The following is a 12,385-nucleotide window of genomic DNA, read 5'->3' on the forward strand; positions in this document are numbered from 1 at the left end:
GTATAAGGACCGCAAAATGGCAGACATATTATCTGGCGTTTTGTTTGGCAATATTATGCAAAAGCAACTTTTCTTACCTTCTGGTACCTGCTGATCTGTATTTGGGATCTGCATAAGTCCTAAAAAATGTGCGCCCTTCCGCCACTGTAGGCAAGGCCCCGGGGGTGGATGAGATTTTTTTAAAGTTCTGGATGCTTTGGGGCTGTCTTGGTTGACAAGACTCTGCAACATCGGGCGCGGTACCTCTGGATTTGGCAGACCGGGGTGGTGGTTCCTCTCTTTTAAGAAGGGGAACCGGAGGGTGTGTTCCAACTATGGTGGGATCACACTCCTCAGCCTTCCCGGTAAGGTCTATTCAGGTGTACTGGAGAGGAGGCTACACCGGATAGACAAACCTCGCTCTGTCATCCGGGGGGAGCTCAAAGTAAAGCTGCTGCTCCTCCACATGGAGAGGAGCCAGATGAGGTGGTTCGGGCATCTGGTCAGGATGCCACCCGAACGCCTCCTGGTAGGGGGCCATGGGGAAGACCCAGGACACGTTGGGAAGACTGTCTACGGGCTGGCCTGGGAACGCCTCGGGATCCCCCGGGAGGAGCTGGACCAAGTGGCTTGGGAGAGGGAAGTCTGGGCTTCCCTGCTTAGGCTGCTGCCCCCGCGACCCCACCTCGGATAAGCGGAAGAAGATGTATTGTAGTTCTGTGATGTATTGAAGTACTCCCAAGTGTTGTCAGGTGGACCACAAGGCCAATGACTGGCTGGTGAAGAACATGTATTGTAGTAGAGTGGTGTATTAAAGTACTACATGTGTACACAGGTGGTGTATTAAAGTACTACATGTGTACACAGGTGGACTACAAGGTGAAGAACATGTATTGTAGTAGTGTGGTGTATTAAAGTAGTACATGTGTACACAGTTGGTGTATTAAAGTAGTACATTTATACACAGGTGGTGTATTAAAGTAGTACATGTGTACACAGGTGGTGTATTAAAGTAGTACATGTTTTGTCAGGTGGTGTATTAAAGTAGTACATGTGTACACAGGTGGTGTATTAAAGTAGTACATGTGTACACAGGTGGTGTATTAAAGTAGTACATGTTTTGTCAGGTGGTGTATTAAAGTAGTACATGTTTTGTCAGGTGGTGTATTAAAGTAGTACATGTGTACACAGGTGGTGTATTAAAGTAGTACATGTTTTGTCAGGTGGTGTATTAAAGTAGTACATGTGTACACAGGTGGTGTATTAAAGTAGTACATGTGTACACAGGTGGTGTATTAAAGTAGTACATGTGTACTCAGGTGGTGTATTAAAGTAGTACATGTGTACACAGGTGGTGTATTAAAGTAGTACATGTGTACACAGGTGGTGTATTAAAGTAGTACATGTGTTGTCAGGTGGTGTATTAAAGTAGTACATGTGTACACAGGTGGTGTATTAAAGTAGTACATGTGTACACAGGTGGTGTATTAAAGTAGTACATGTGTTGTCAGGTGGTGTATTAAAGTAGTACATGTGTAGACAGGTGGTGTATTAAAGTAGTACTTGTGTACACAGGTGGTGTATTAAAGTAGTACATGTGTAGACAGGTGGTGTATTAAAGTAGTACATGTGTAGACAGGTGGTGTATTAAAGTAGTACATGTGTAGACAGGTGGTGTATTAAAGTAGTACATGTGTAGACAGGTGGTGTATTAAAGTAGTACATGTGTACACAGGTGGTGTATTAAAGTAGTACATGTGTACACAGGTGGTGTATTAAAGTAGTACATGTGTACACAGGTGGTGTATTAAAGTAGTACATGTGTAGACAGGTGGTGTATTAAAGTAGTACAGGTGGTGTATTAAAGTAGTCTATGTGTTGTCAGGTGGACTACAAGGCCAATGACTGGCTGGTGAAGAACATGGACCCTCTGAATGACAACGTTGCTTCTCTCCTCCATCAATCATCCGACCATTTTGTTTCTGAGCTGTGGAAAGAAGGTGAGAAGTTTTCTTTTCTCTTCTGGAGGTCCAAAACTAAAACTACTAACTTCCTCTCTTTTTATCCTCTTGTCCTCCGTCTCTCCCTTCATTCCTCTGCTGCATGCATCCCTCCATCTTTGTCTCCCTCCATCTTTGTCTCCCTCCATCTTTGTATCCCTCCATCTTTGGTATCCCTCCATCTTTGGTATCCCTCCATCTTTGGTATCCCTCCATCTTTGTATCCCTCCATCTTTGTATCCCTCCATCTTTGGTATCCCTCCATCTTTGGTATCCCTCCATCTTTGTCTCCCTCCATCTTTGTATCCCTCCATCTTTGGTATCCCTCCATCTTTGGTATCCCTCCATCTTTGTCTCCCTCCATCTTTGTCTCCCTCCATCTTTGTCTCCCTCCATCTTTGTCTCCCTCCATCTTTGTCTCCCTCCATCTTTGTCTCCCTCCATCTTTGTCTCCCTCCATCTTTGTCTCCCTCCATCTTTGTCTCCCTCCATCTTTGTCTCCCTCCATCTTTGTATCCCTCCATCTTTGTATCCCTCCATCTTTGGTATCCCTCCATCTTTGGTATCCCTCCATCTTTGTATCCCTCCATCTTTGGTATCCCTCCATCTTTGTCTCCCTCCATCTTTGTCTCCCTCCATCTTTGTCTCCCTCCATCTTTGTATCCCTCCATCTTTGTATCCCTCCATCTTTGTCTCCCTCCATCTTTGTCTCCCTCCATCTTTGTCTCCCTCCATCTTTGTATCCCTCCATCTTTGTCTCCCTCCATCTTTGTATCCCTCCATCTTTGCTGTCCTCCATCTTTGCTGTCCTCCATCTTTGCTGTCCTCCATCTTTGTATCCCTCCATCTTTGTCTCCCTCCATCTTTGTCTCCCTCCATCTTTGTCTCCCTCCCTCTTTGTATCCCTCCATCTTTGCTGTCCTCCATCTTTGCTGTCCTCCATCTTTGTATCCCTCCATCTTTGTCTCCCTCATCTTTGTCTCCCTCCATCTTTGTCTCCCTCCATCTTTGTATCCCTCCATCTTTGCTGTCCTCCATCTTTGTATCCCTCCATATTTGTCTCCCTCCATCTTTGTCTCCCTCCATCTTTGCTGTCCTCCATCTTTGTATCCCTCCATCCTTGCTGCCCTTCATCTTTGTATCCCTCCATCTTTGTCTCCCTCCATCTTTGTATCCCTCCATCTTTGCTGCCGTCCATCTTTGCTGTCCTCCATCTTTGTTTCCCTCCATCTTTGTCTCCCTCCATCTTTGCTGTCCTCCATCTTTGTCTCCCTCCATCTTTGTCTCCCTCCATCTTTGCTGTCCTCCATCTTTGTCTCCCTCCATCTTTGTCTCCCTCCATCTTTGTCTCCCTCCATCTTTGCTGTCCTCCATCTTTGCTGTCCTCCATCTTTGCTGTCCTTCATCTTTGTATCCCTCCATCTTTGTATCCCTCCATCTTTGTATCCCTCCATCTTTGTATCCCTCCATCTTTGCTGTCCTCCATCTTTGCTGTCCTTCATCTTTGTATCCCTCCATCTTTGTATCCCTCCATCTTTGTATCCCTCCATCTTTGTCTCCCTCCATCTTTGTATCCCTCCATCTTTGTCTCCCTCCATCTTTGTATCCCTCCATCTTTGTCTCCCTCCATCTTTGCTGCCCTTCATCTTTGTCTCCCTCCATCTTTGTATCCCTCCATCTTTGCTGTCCTCCATCTTTGCTGTCCTTCATCTTTGTATCCCTCCATCTTTGTATCCCTCCATCTTTGTATCCCTCCATCTTTGCTGTCCTTCATCTTTGTATCCCTCCATCTTTGTATCCCTCCATCTTTGTATCCCTCCATCTTTGCTGTCCTTCATCTTTGTATCCCTCCATCTTTGTATCCCTCCATCTTTGTATCCCTCCATCTTTGTATCCCTCCATCTTTGTATCCCTCCATCTTTGCTGTCCTTCATCTTTGTATCCCTCCATCTTTGTATCCCTCCATCTTTGTATCCTTCCATCCTTGCTGCCCTCCATCTTTGTATCCCTCCATCTTTGTATCCCTCCATCTTTGTATCCCTCCATCTTTGTATCCTTCCATCCTTGCTGCCCTCCATCTTTGTATCCCTCCATCTTCGTATCCCTCCATCTTTGTATCCTACCATCTTTGTCTCCCTCCATCTTTGCTGTCCTCCATCTTCGTATCCCTCCATCTTTGTATCCTACCATCTTTGTCTCCCTCCATCTTTGCTGTCCTCCATCTTTGTATCCCTCCATCTTTGTATCCCTCCATCCTTGCTGCCCTCCATCCTTGCTGCCCTCCATCTTTGTATCCCTCCATCTTTGTCTCCCTCCATCTTTGTATCCCTCCATCTTTGTATCCCTCATCCTTGCTGCCCTCCATCTTTGTATCCCTCCATCTTTGTCTCCCTCCATCTTTGTCTCCCTCCATCTTTGTATCCCTCCATCTTTGTCTCCCTCCATCTTTGTCTCCCTCCATCTTTGTATCCCTCCATCTTTGTATCCCTCCATCTTTGTATCCCTCCATCTTTGTATCCCTCCATCTTTGTATCCCTCCATCTTTGTATCCCTCCATCCTTGCTGCCCTCCATCTTTGTATCCCTCCATCTTTGTCTCCCTCCATCTTTGTATCCCTCCATCTTTGTCTCCCTCCATCTTTGTATCCTTCCATCCTTGCTGCCCTCCATCTTTGTATCCCTCCATCTTTGTATCCCTCCATCTTTGTATCCCTCCATCCTGCACAAGATATACAAACTCTCCCTCGTGTTTACTTCTTTGACTCCTATAGCACACTGCAGGAGAATGGCTCGGACAGTAGGTTCCTCTGCTCCTCCTGTGTGTGTGTGTGTGTGTGTGTGTGTGTGTGTGTGTGTGTGTGTGTGTGTGTGTGTGTGTGTGTGTGTGTGTGTGTGTGTGTGTGTGTGTGTGTGTGTGTGTGTGTGTGCGTGTGTCCTGCATGTGTCCTAATCTTTGTCCTCACATAGTAGTGCCAACTCTGTCGTGTCAAGAGTGCAGTGATTTACTGGCTCGTAAACACTTGATAATGGGACTTGTTTACAACTTGTTTTGCCAGAGAGTAAAAAGAGGTGGCATCAGTGTTGCACCTTGGCCAGATGTTTTGACATTTTCTGGGGACTTTTTGGGGGGGATCGACATGAAAGTACAGACTCTCCACGAACGTCGTTATTTAATGTAATAGTGCACTAGTGTCTATATTTCATGTAATAGTGCACTAGTGTCTATATTTCATGTAATAGTGCACCAGTGTCATTACTTCATGTAATAGTGCACTAATGTCTATATTTCATGTAATAGTGCACTAGTGTCTATATTTCATGTAATAGTGCACCAGTGTCATTATTTAATGTAATAGTGCACTAGTGTCTATATTTCATGCAATAGTGCACTAGTGTCTATATATTATACAATAGTGCACTAGTGTCTATATTGCATGTAATAGTGCACTAGTGTCTATATTTCATGTAATAGTGCACTAGTGTCTATATTTCATGTAATAGTGCACCAGTGTCATTACTTCATGTAATAGTGCACTAATGTCTATATTTCATGTAATAGTGCACTAGTGTCTATATTTCATGTAATAGTGCACCAGTGTCATTATTTAATGTAATAGTGCACTAGTGTCTATATTTCATGCAATAGTGCACTAGTGTCTATATATCATACAATAGTGCACTAGTGTCTATATTGCATGTAATAGTGCACTAGTGTCTATATTTCATGTAATAGTGCACCAGTGTCATTATTTAATGTAATAGTGCACTAGTGTCTATATTTCATGCAATAGTGCACTAGTGTCTATATATCATACAATAGTGCACTAGTGTCTATATTGCATGTAATAGTGCACTAGTGTCTATATTTCACGTAATAGTGCACTAGTGTCTATATTTCACGTAATAGTGCACTAGTGTCTATATTTCACGTAATAGTGCACTAGTGTCTATATTTCATGTAATAGTGCACCAGTGTCATTATTTAATGTAATAGTGCACTAGTGTCTATATTTCATGCAATAGTGCACTAGTGTCTATATATCATACAATAGTGCACTAGTGTCTATATTGCATGTAATAGTGCACTAGTGTCTATATTTCACGTAATAGTGCACTAGTGTCTATATTTCACATAATAGTGCACTAGTGTCTATATTTCACGTAATAGTGCACTAGTGTCTATATTTCATGCAATAGTGCAGTAGTGTCTATATTTCACTTAATAGTGCACTAGTGTCTATATTTAATGTAATAGTGCACTAGTGTCTATATTTAATATAATAGTGCACTAGTGTCTATATTTAATATAATAGTGCACTAGTGTCTATATTTAATATAATAGTGCACTGGTGTCTATATACAATGTAATAGTGCACTAGTGTCGTTAGTTAACATAATAGTGCACTAGTGTCTGTATTTCATGCAATAGTGCACTAGTGTCTATATTTAATGTAATAGTGCACTAGTGTCTATATTTAATATAATAGTGCACTAGTGTCTATATACAATGTAATAGTGCACTAGTGTCTATATTTAACGTAATCGTGCACTAGTGTCTATATTTAATATAGTAGTGCACTTGTGTCTATATTGCATGTAATAGTGCACTAGTGTCTATATTTAATATAATAGTGCACTAGTGTCTATATTTAATGTAATAGTGCACTAGTGTCTATATTTCACGTAATAGTGTTGTAGTGTCTATATTTCAGTGTTAGTATTTCATGTAATAGTGCACTAGTGTCTATATTTCATGTAATAGTGCACTAGTGTCCATATTTCACGTAATAGTGCACTAGTGTCTATATTTAATGTAATAGTGCACTAGTGTCTATATTTCACGTAATAGTGTACTAGTGTCTATATTTCAGTGTTAGTATTTCATGTAATAGTGCACTAGTGTCTATATTTAACATAATAGTGCACTAGTGTCTATATTTCATGTAATAGTGCACTAGTGTCTATATTGCATGTAATAGTGCACTAGTGTCGTTATTTAACGTAATAGTGCATTATTAACTGAAACAAGTCTCCCGGTGCCCTCAGTGGACCGCATCATCGGCATGGAGCAGATGGGTGCGGGGGAGAGCAGTGGTCCGGTCACCTTCGGAGCAGGGGGGCTGAAGACCAAGAAGGGAATGTTCCGGACCGTGGGCCAGCTCTATAAGGAGTCCCTGGCCAAGCTCATGGCCACGCTGAGGAACACCAATCCTAACTTCCTGCGCTGCATCATCCCCAACCACGAGAAGAGGGTGAGACCCAGGGAGACCCGAGTCAGGACTTTCCTCATCTGATTGCCAAACCGCCTCTTGTCTCATTCAGGCCGGCAAGCTGGCACCTCACCTGGTTCTGGACCAGCTCAGGTGCAACGGGGTCCTGGAAGGGATCCGCATCTGTCGACAAGGCTTCCCCAACCGCATCCCCTTCCAGGAGTTCCGACAGAGGTGAGTGCGCTTATGGTTTTTGGCCAATTTTTGCTCTGATGGGTTTTTGCCAATTTTTGGCATTTTTCACCATTTTTTGGCAAAAAAAAGGTGTTCTTTAACAAACTCCTCCTAGGGACTTTGACCAAATGAGTGGTGGTTAAAATGACAGATACCACACATATAGGTGATGATTCATTGCGGACACATTTTTCCTACGCCATAAGATGTGGGCGTGGCCTGGCGCCAAACTTTTTTCTGATGGTTTTTTTTGCCAATTTTCTGCAATTTTCACAATTTTTTAGCATAAAAAAGGTGTCGTTCTTTAACAAACTCCTCCTAGGGACTTTGACCAAATGAGTGGTGGTTAAAATGACAGATACTACACATATAGGTGATGATTCATTGCGGACACATTTTTCCTACGCCATAAGATGTGGGCGTGGCCTGGCGCCAAACTTTGCTCTGATGGTTTTTGGCCAATTTTTGGCATTTTTCGGCAAAAAAGGGGTGTCATACTTTAACGAACTCCTCCTAGGGACTTTGACCAAATAAGTGGTGGTTAAAATGACAGATACTACACATATAGGTGATGATTCATTGCGGACACATTTTTCCTACGCCATAAGATGTGGGCGTGGCCTGGCGGCAAACTTTTTTCTGATGCTTTTTTTGCCAATTTTCTGCAATTTTCACCATTTTTTGGCAAAAAAAAGGTGTCGTTCTTTAACAAACTCCTCCTAGGGACTTTGACCAAATGAGCGGTGGTTAAAATGACAGATACTACACATATAGGTGATGATTCATTGTGAACACATTTTTCCTACGCCATAAGATGTGGGCGTGGCCTGGCGCCAAACTTTGCTCTGATGGTTTTTGGCCAATTTTTGGCATTTTTCGGCAAAAAAGGGGTGTCGTACTTTAACGAACTCCTCCTAGGGACTTTGACCAAATGAGTGGTGGTTAAAATGACAGATACTACACATATAGGTGATGATTCATTGCGGACACATTTTTCCTACGCCATAAGATGTGGGCGTGGCCTGGCGCCAAACTTTGCTCTGATGGTTTTTGGCCAATTTTTGGCGTTTTTCGGCAAAAAAGGGGTGTCGTACTTTAACGAACTCCTCCTAGGGACTTTGACCAAATGAGTGGTGGTTAAAATGACAGATACTACACATATAGGTGATGATTCATTGCGGACACATTTTTCCTACGCCATAAGATGTGGGCGTGGCCTGGCGCCAAACTTTTTTCTGATGGTTTTTTTTGCCAATTTTCTGCAATTTTCACAATTTTTTAGCATAAAAAAGGTGTCGTTCTTTAACAAACTCCTCCTAGGGACTTTGACCAAATGAGTGGTGGTTAAAATGACAGATACTACACATATAGGTGATGATTCATTGCGGACACATTTTTCCTACGCCATAAGATGTGGGCGTGGCCTGGCGCCAAACTTTGCTCTGATGGTTTTTGGCCAATTTTTGGCATTTTTCGGCAAAAAAGGGGTGTCATACTTTAACGAACTCCTCCTAGGGACTTTGACCAAATAAGTGGTGGTTAAAATGACAGATACTACACATATAGGTGATGATTCATTGCGGACACATTTTTCCTACGCCATAAGATGTGGGCGTGGCCTGGCGGCAAACTTTTTTCTGATGCTTTTTTTGCCAATTTTCTGCAATTTTCACCATTTTTTGGCAAAAAAAAGGTGTCGTTCTTTAACAAACTCCTCCTAGGGACTTTGACCAAATGAGCGGTGGTTAAAATGACAGATACTACACATATAGGTGATGATTCATTGTGAACACATTTTTCCTACGCCATAAGATGTGGGCGTGGCCTGGCGCCAAACTTTGCTCTGATGGTTTTTGGCCAATTTTTGGCATTTTTCGGCAAAAAAGGGGTGTCGTACTTTAACGAACTCCTCCTAGGGACTTTGACCAAATGAGTGGTGGTTAAAATGACAGATACCACACATATAGGTGATGATTCATTGCGGACACATTTTTCCTACGCCATAAGATGTGGGCGTGGCCTGGCGCCAAACTTTGCTCTGATGGTTTTTGGCCAATTTTTGGCATTTTTCGGCAAAAAAGGGGTGTCGTTCTTTAACGAACTCCTCTTAGGGACTTTGACCAAATGAGTGGTGGTTAAAATGACAGATACTACACATATAGGTGATGATTCATTGCGGACACATTTTTTCTACGCCATAAGATGTGGGCGTGGCCTGGCGCCAAACTTTTTTCTGATGGTTTTTTTGCCAATTTTCTGCAATTTTCACCATTTTTTGGCAAAAAAAAGGTGTCGTTCTTTAACAAACTCCTCCTAGGGACTTTGACCAAATGAGTGGTGGTTAAAATGACAGATACTACACATATAGGTGATGATTCATTGCGGACACATTTTTCCTACGCCATAAGATGTGGGCGTGGCCTGGCGCCAAACTTTGCTCTGATGGTTTTTGGCCAATTTTTGGCGTTTTTCGGCAAAAAAGGGGTGTCGTACTTTAACGAACTCCTCCTAGGGACTTTGACCAAATGAGTGGTGGTTAAAATGACAGATACTACACATATAGGTGATGATTCATTGCGGACACATTTTTCCTACGCCATAAGATGTGGGCGTGGCCTGGCGCCAAACTTTGCTCTGATGGTTTTTGGCCAATTTTTGGCGTTTTTCGGCAAAAAAGGGGTGTCGTACTTTAACGAACTCCTCCTAGGGACTTTGACCAAATGAGTGGTGGTTAAAATGACAGATACTACACATATAGGTGATGATTCATTGCGGACACATTTTTCCTACGCCATAAGATGTGGGCGTGGCCTGGCGCCAAACTTTTTTCTGATGGTTTTTTTTGCCAATTTTCTGCAATTTTCACAATTTTTTAGCATAAAAAAGGTGTCGTTCTTTAACAAACTCCTCCTAGGGACTTTGACCAAATGAGTGGTGGTTAAAATGACAGATACTACACATATAGGTGATGATTCATTGCGGACACATTTTTCCTACGCCATAAGATGTGGGCGTGGCCTGGCGCCAAACTTTGCTCTGATGGTTTTTGGCCAATTTTTGGCATTTTTCGGCAAAAAAGGGGTGTCATACTTTAACGAACTCCTCCTAGGGACTTTGACCAAATAAGTGGTGGTTAAAATGACAGATACTACACATATAGGTGATGATTCATTGCGGACACATTTTTCCTACGCCATAAGATGTGGGCGTGGCCTGGCGGCAAACTTTTTTCTGATGCTTTTTTTGCCAATTTTCTGCAATTTTCACCATTTTTTGGCAAAAAAAAGGTGTCGTTCTTTAACAAACTCCTCCTAGGGACTTTGACCAAATGAGCGGTGGTTAAAATGACAGATACTACACATATAGGTGATGATTCATTGTGAACACATTTTTCCTACGCCATAAGATGTGGGCGTGGCCTGGCGCCAAACTTTGCTCTGATGGTTTTTGGCCAATTTTTGGCATTTTTCGGCAAAAAAGGGGTGTCGTACTTTAACGAACTCCTCCTAGGGACTTTGACCAAATGAGTGGTGGTTAAAATGACAGATACCACACATATAGGTGATGATTCATTGCGGACACATTTTTCCTACGCCATAAGATGTGGGCGTGGCCTGGCGCCAAACTTTGCTCTGATGGTTTTTGGCCAATTTTTGGCATTTTTCGGCAAAAAAGGGGTGTCGTTCTTTAACGAACTCCTCTTAGGGACTTTGACCAAATGAGTGGTGGTTAAAATGACAGATACTACACATATAGGTGATGATTCATTGCGGACACATTTTTTCTACGCCATAAGATGTGGGCGTGGCCTGGCGCCAAACTTTTTTCTGATGGTTTTTTTGCCAATTTTCTGCAATTTTCACCATTTTTTGGCAAAAAAAAGGTGTCGTTCTTTAACAAACTCCTCCTAGGGACTTTGACCAAATGAGTGGTGGTTAAAATGACAGATACTACACATATAGGTGATGATTCATTGCGGACACATTTTTCCTACGCCATAAGATGTGGGCGTGGCCTGGCGCCAAACTTTGCTCTGATGGTTTTTGGCCAATTTTTGGCGTTTTTCGGCAAAAAAGGGGTGTCGTACTTTAACGAACTCCTCCTAGGGACTTTGACCAAATGAGTGGTGGTTAAAATGACAGATACTACACATATAGGTGATGATTCATTGCGGACACATTTTTCCTACGCCAAAAGATGTGGGCGTGGCCTGGCGCCAAACCTTTTTTCTGATGTTTTTTTTGCCAATTTTCTGCAATTTTCACCATTTTTTGGCAAAAAAAAGGTGTCGTTCTTTAACAAACTCCTCCTAGGGACTTTGACCAAATGAGTGGTGGTTAAAATGACAGATACCACACATATAGGTGATGATTCATTGCGGACACATTTTTCCTACGCCATAAGATGTGGGCGTGGCCTGGCGCCAAACTTTGCTCTGATGGTTTTTGGCCAATTTTTGGCGTTTTTAGGCAAAAAAGGGGTGTTGTACTTTAACAAACTCCTCCTAGGGACTTTGACCAAATGAGTGGTGGTTAAAATGACAGATACTACACATATAGGTGATGATTCATTGTGAACACATTTTTCCTACGCCATAAGATGTGGGCGTGGCCTGGCGCCAAACTTTGCTCTGATGGTTTTTGGCCAATTTTTGGCGTTTTTCGGCAAAAAAGGGGTGTTGTACTTTAACGAACTCCTCCTAGGGACTTTGACCAAATGAGTGGTGGTTAAAATGACAGATACTACACATATAGGTGATGATTCATTGCGGACACATTTTTCCTACGCCATAAGATGTGGGCGTGGCCTGGCGCCAAACTTTTTTCTGATGGTTTTTTTGCCAATTTTCTGCAATTTTCACCATTTTTTGGCAAAAAAAAGGTGTCGTTCTTTAACAAACTCCTCCTAGGGACTTTGACCAAATGAGTGGTGGTTAAAATGACAGATACCACACATATAGGTG

General features: G+C 42.6%; 1 protein-coding gene across 6 annotated transcripts in view; it reads left to right on the top strand.

Annotated features, from left to right (window-relative positions):
- myh14 (myosin, heavy chain 14, non-muscle) overlaps positions 1 to 12,385 on the top strand; it is a 195,503-nt gene that overhangs the window by 95,095 nt on the left and 88,023 nt on the right. For 4 of the 6 annotated variants that reach the window (XM_062062443.1, XM_062062442.1, XM_062062445.1 and 1 more), the window contains 4 exons: positions 1,865 to 1,979; positions 4,707 to 4,775; positions 7,025 to 7,230; positions 7,301 to 7,422. In XM_062062443.1, coding sequence (XP_061918427.1) covers positions 1,865 to 1,979; positions 4,707 to 4,775; positions 7,025 to 7,230; positions 7,301 to 7,422 — 512 coding nt within the window. The remainder of the gene's footprint in view (positions 1 to 1,864; positions 1,980 to 4,706; positions 4,776 to 7,024; positions 7,231 to 7,300; positions 7,423 to 12,385) is intronic. The other 2 variants (XM_062062444.1, XM_062062446.1) reach the window with 1 other exon arrangement.

This window comes from Entelurus aequoreus, linkage group LG11 (genome assembly GCF_033978785.1).
Source record: "Entelurus aequoreus isolate RoL-2023_Sb linkage group LG11, RoL_Eaeq_v1.1, whole genome shotgun sequence".
In the NCBI taxonomy this organism is placed as follows: domain Eukaryota; kingdom Metazoa; phylum Chordata; class Actinopteri; order Syngnathiformes; family Syngnathidae; genus Entelurus; species Entelurus aequoreus.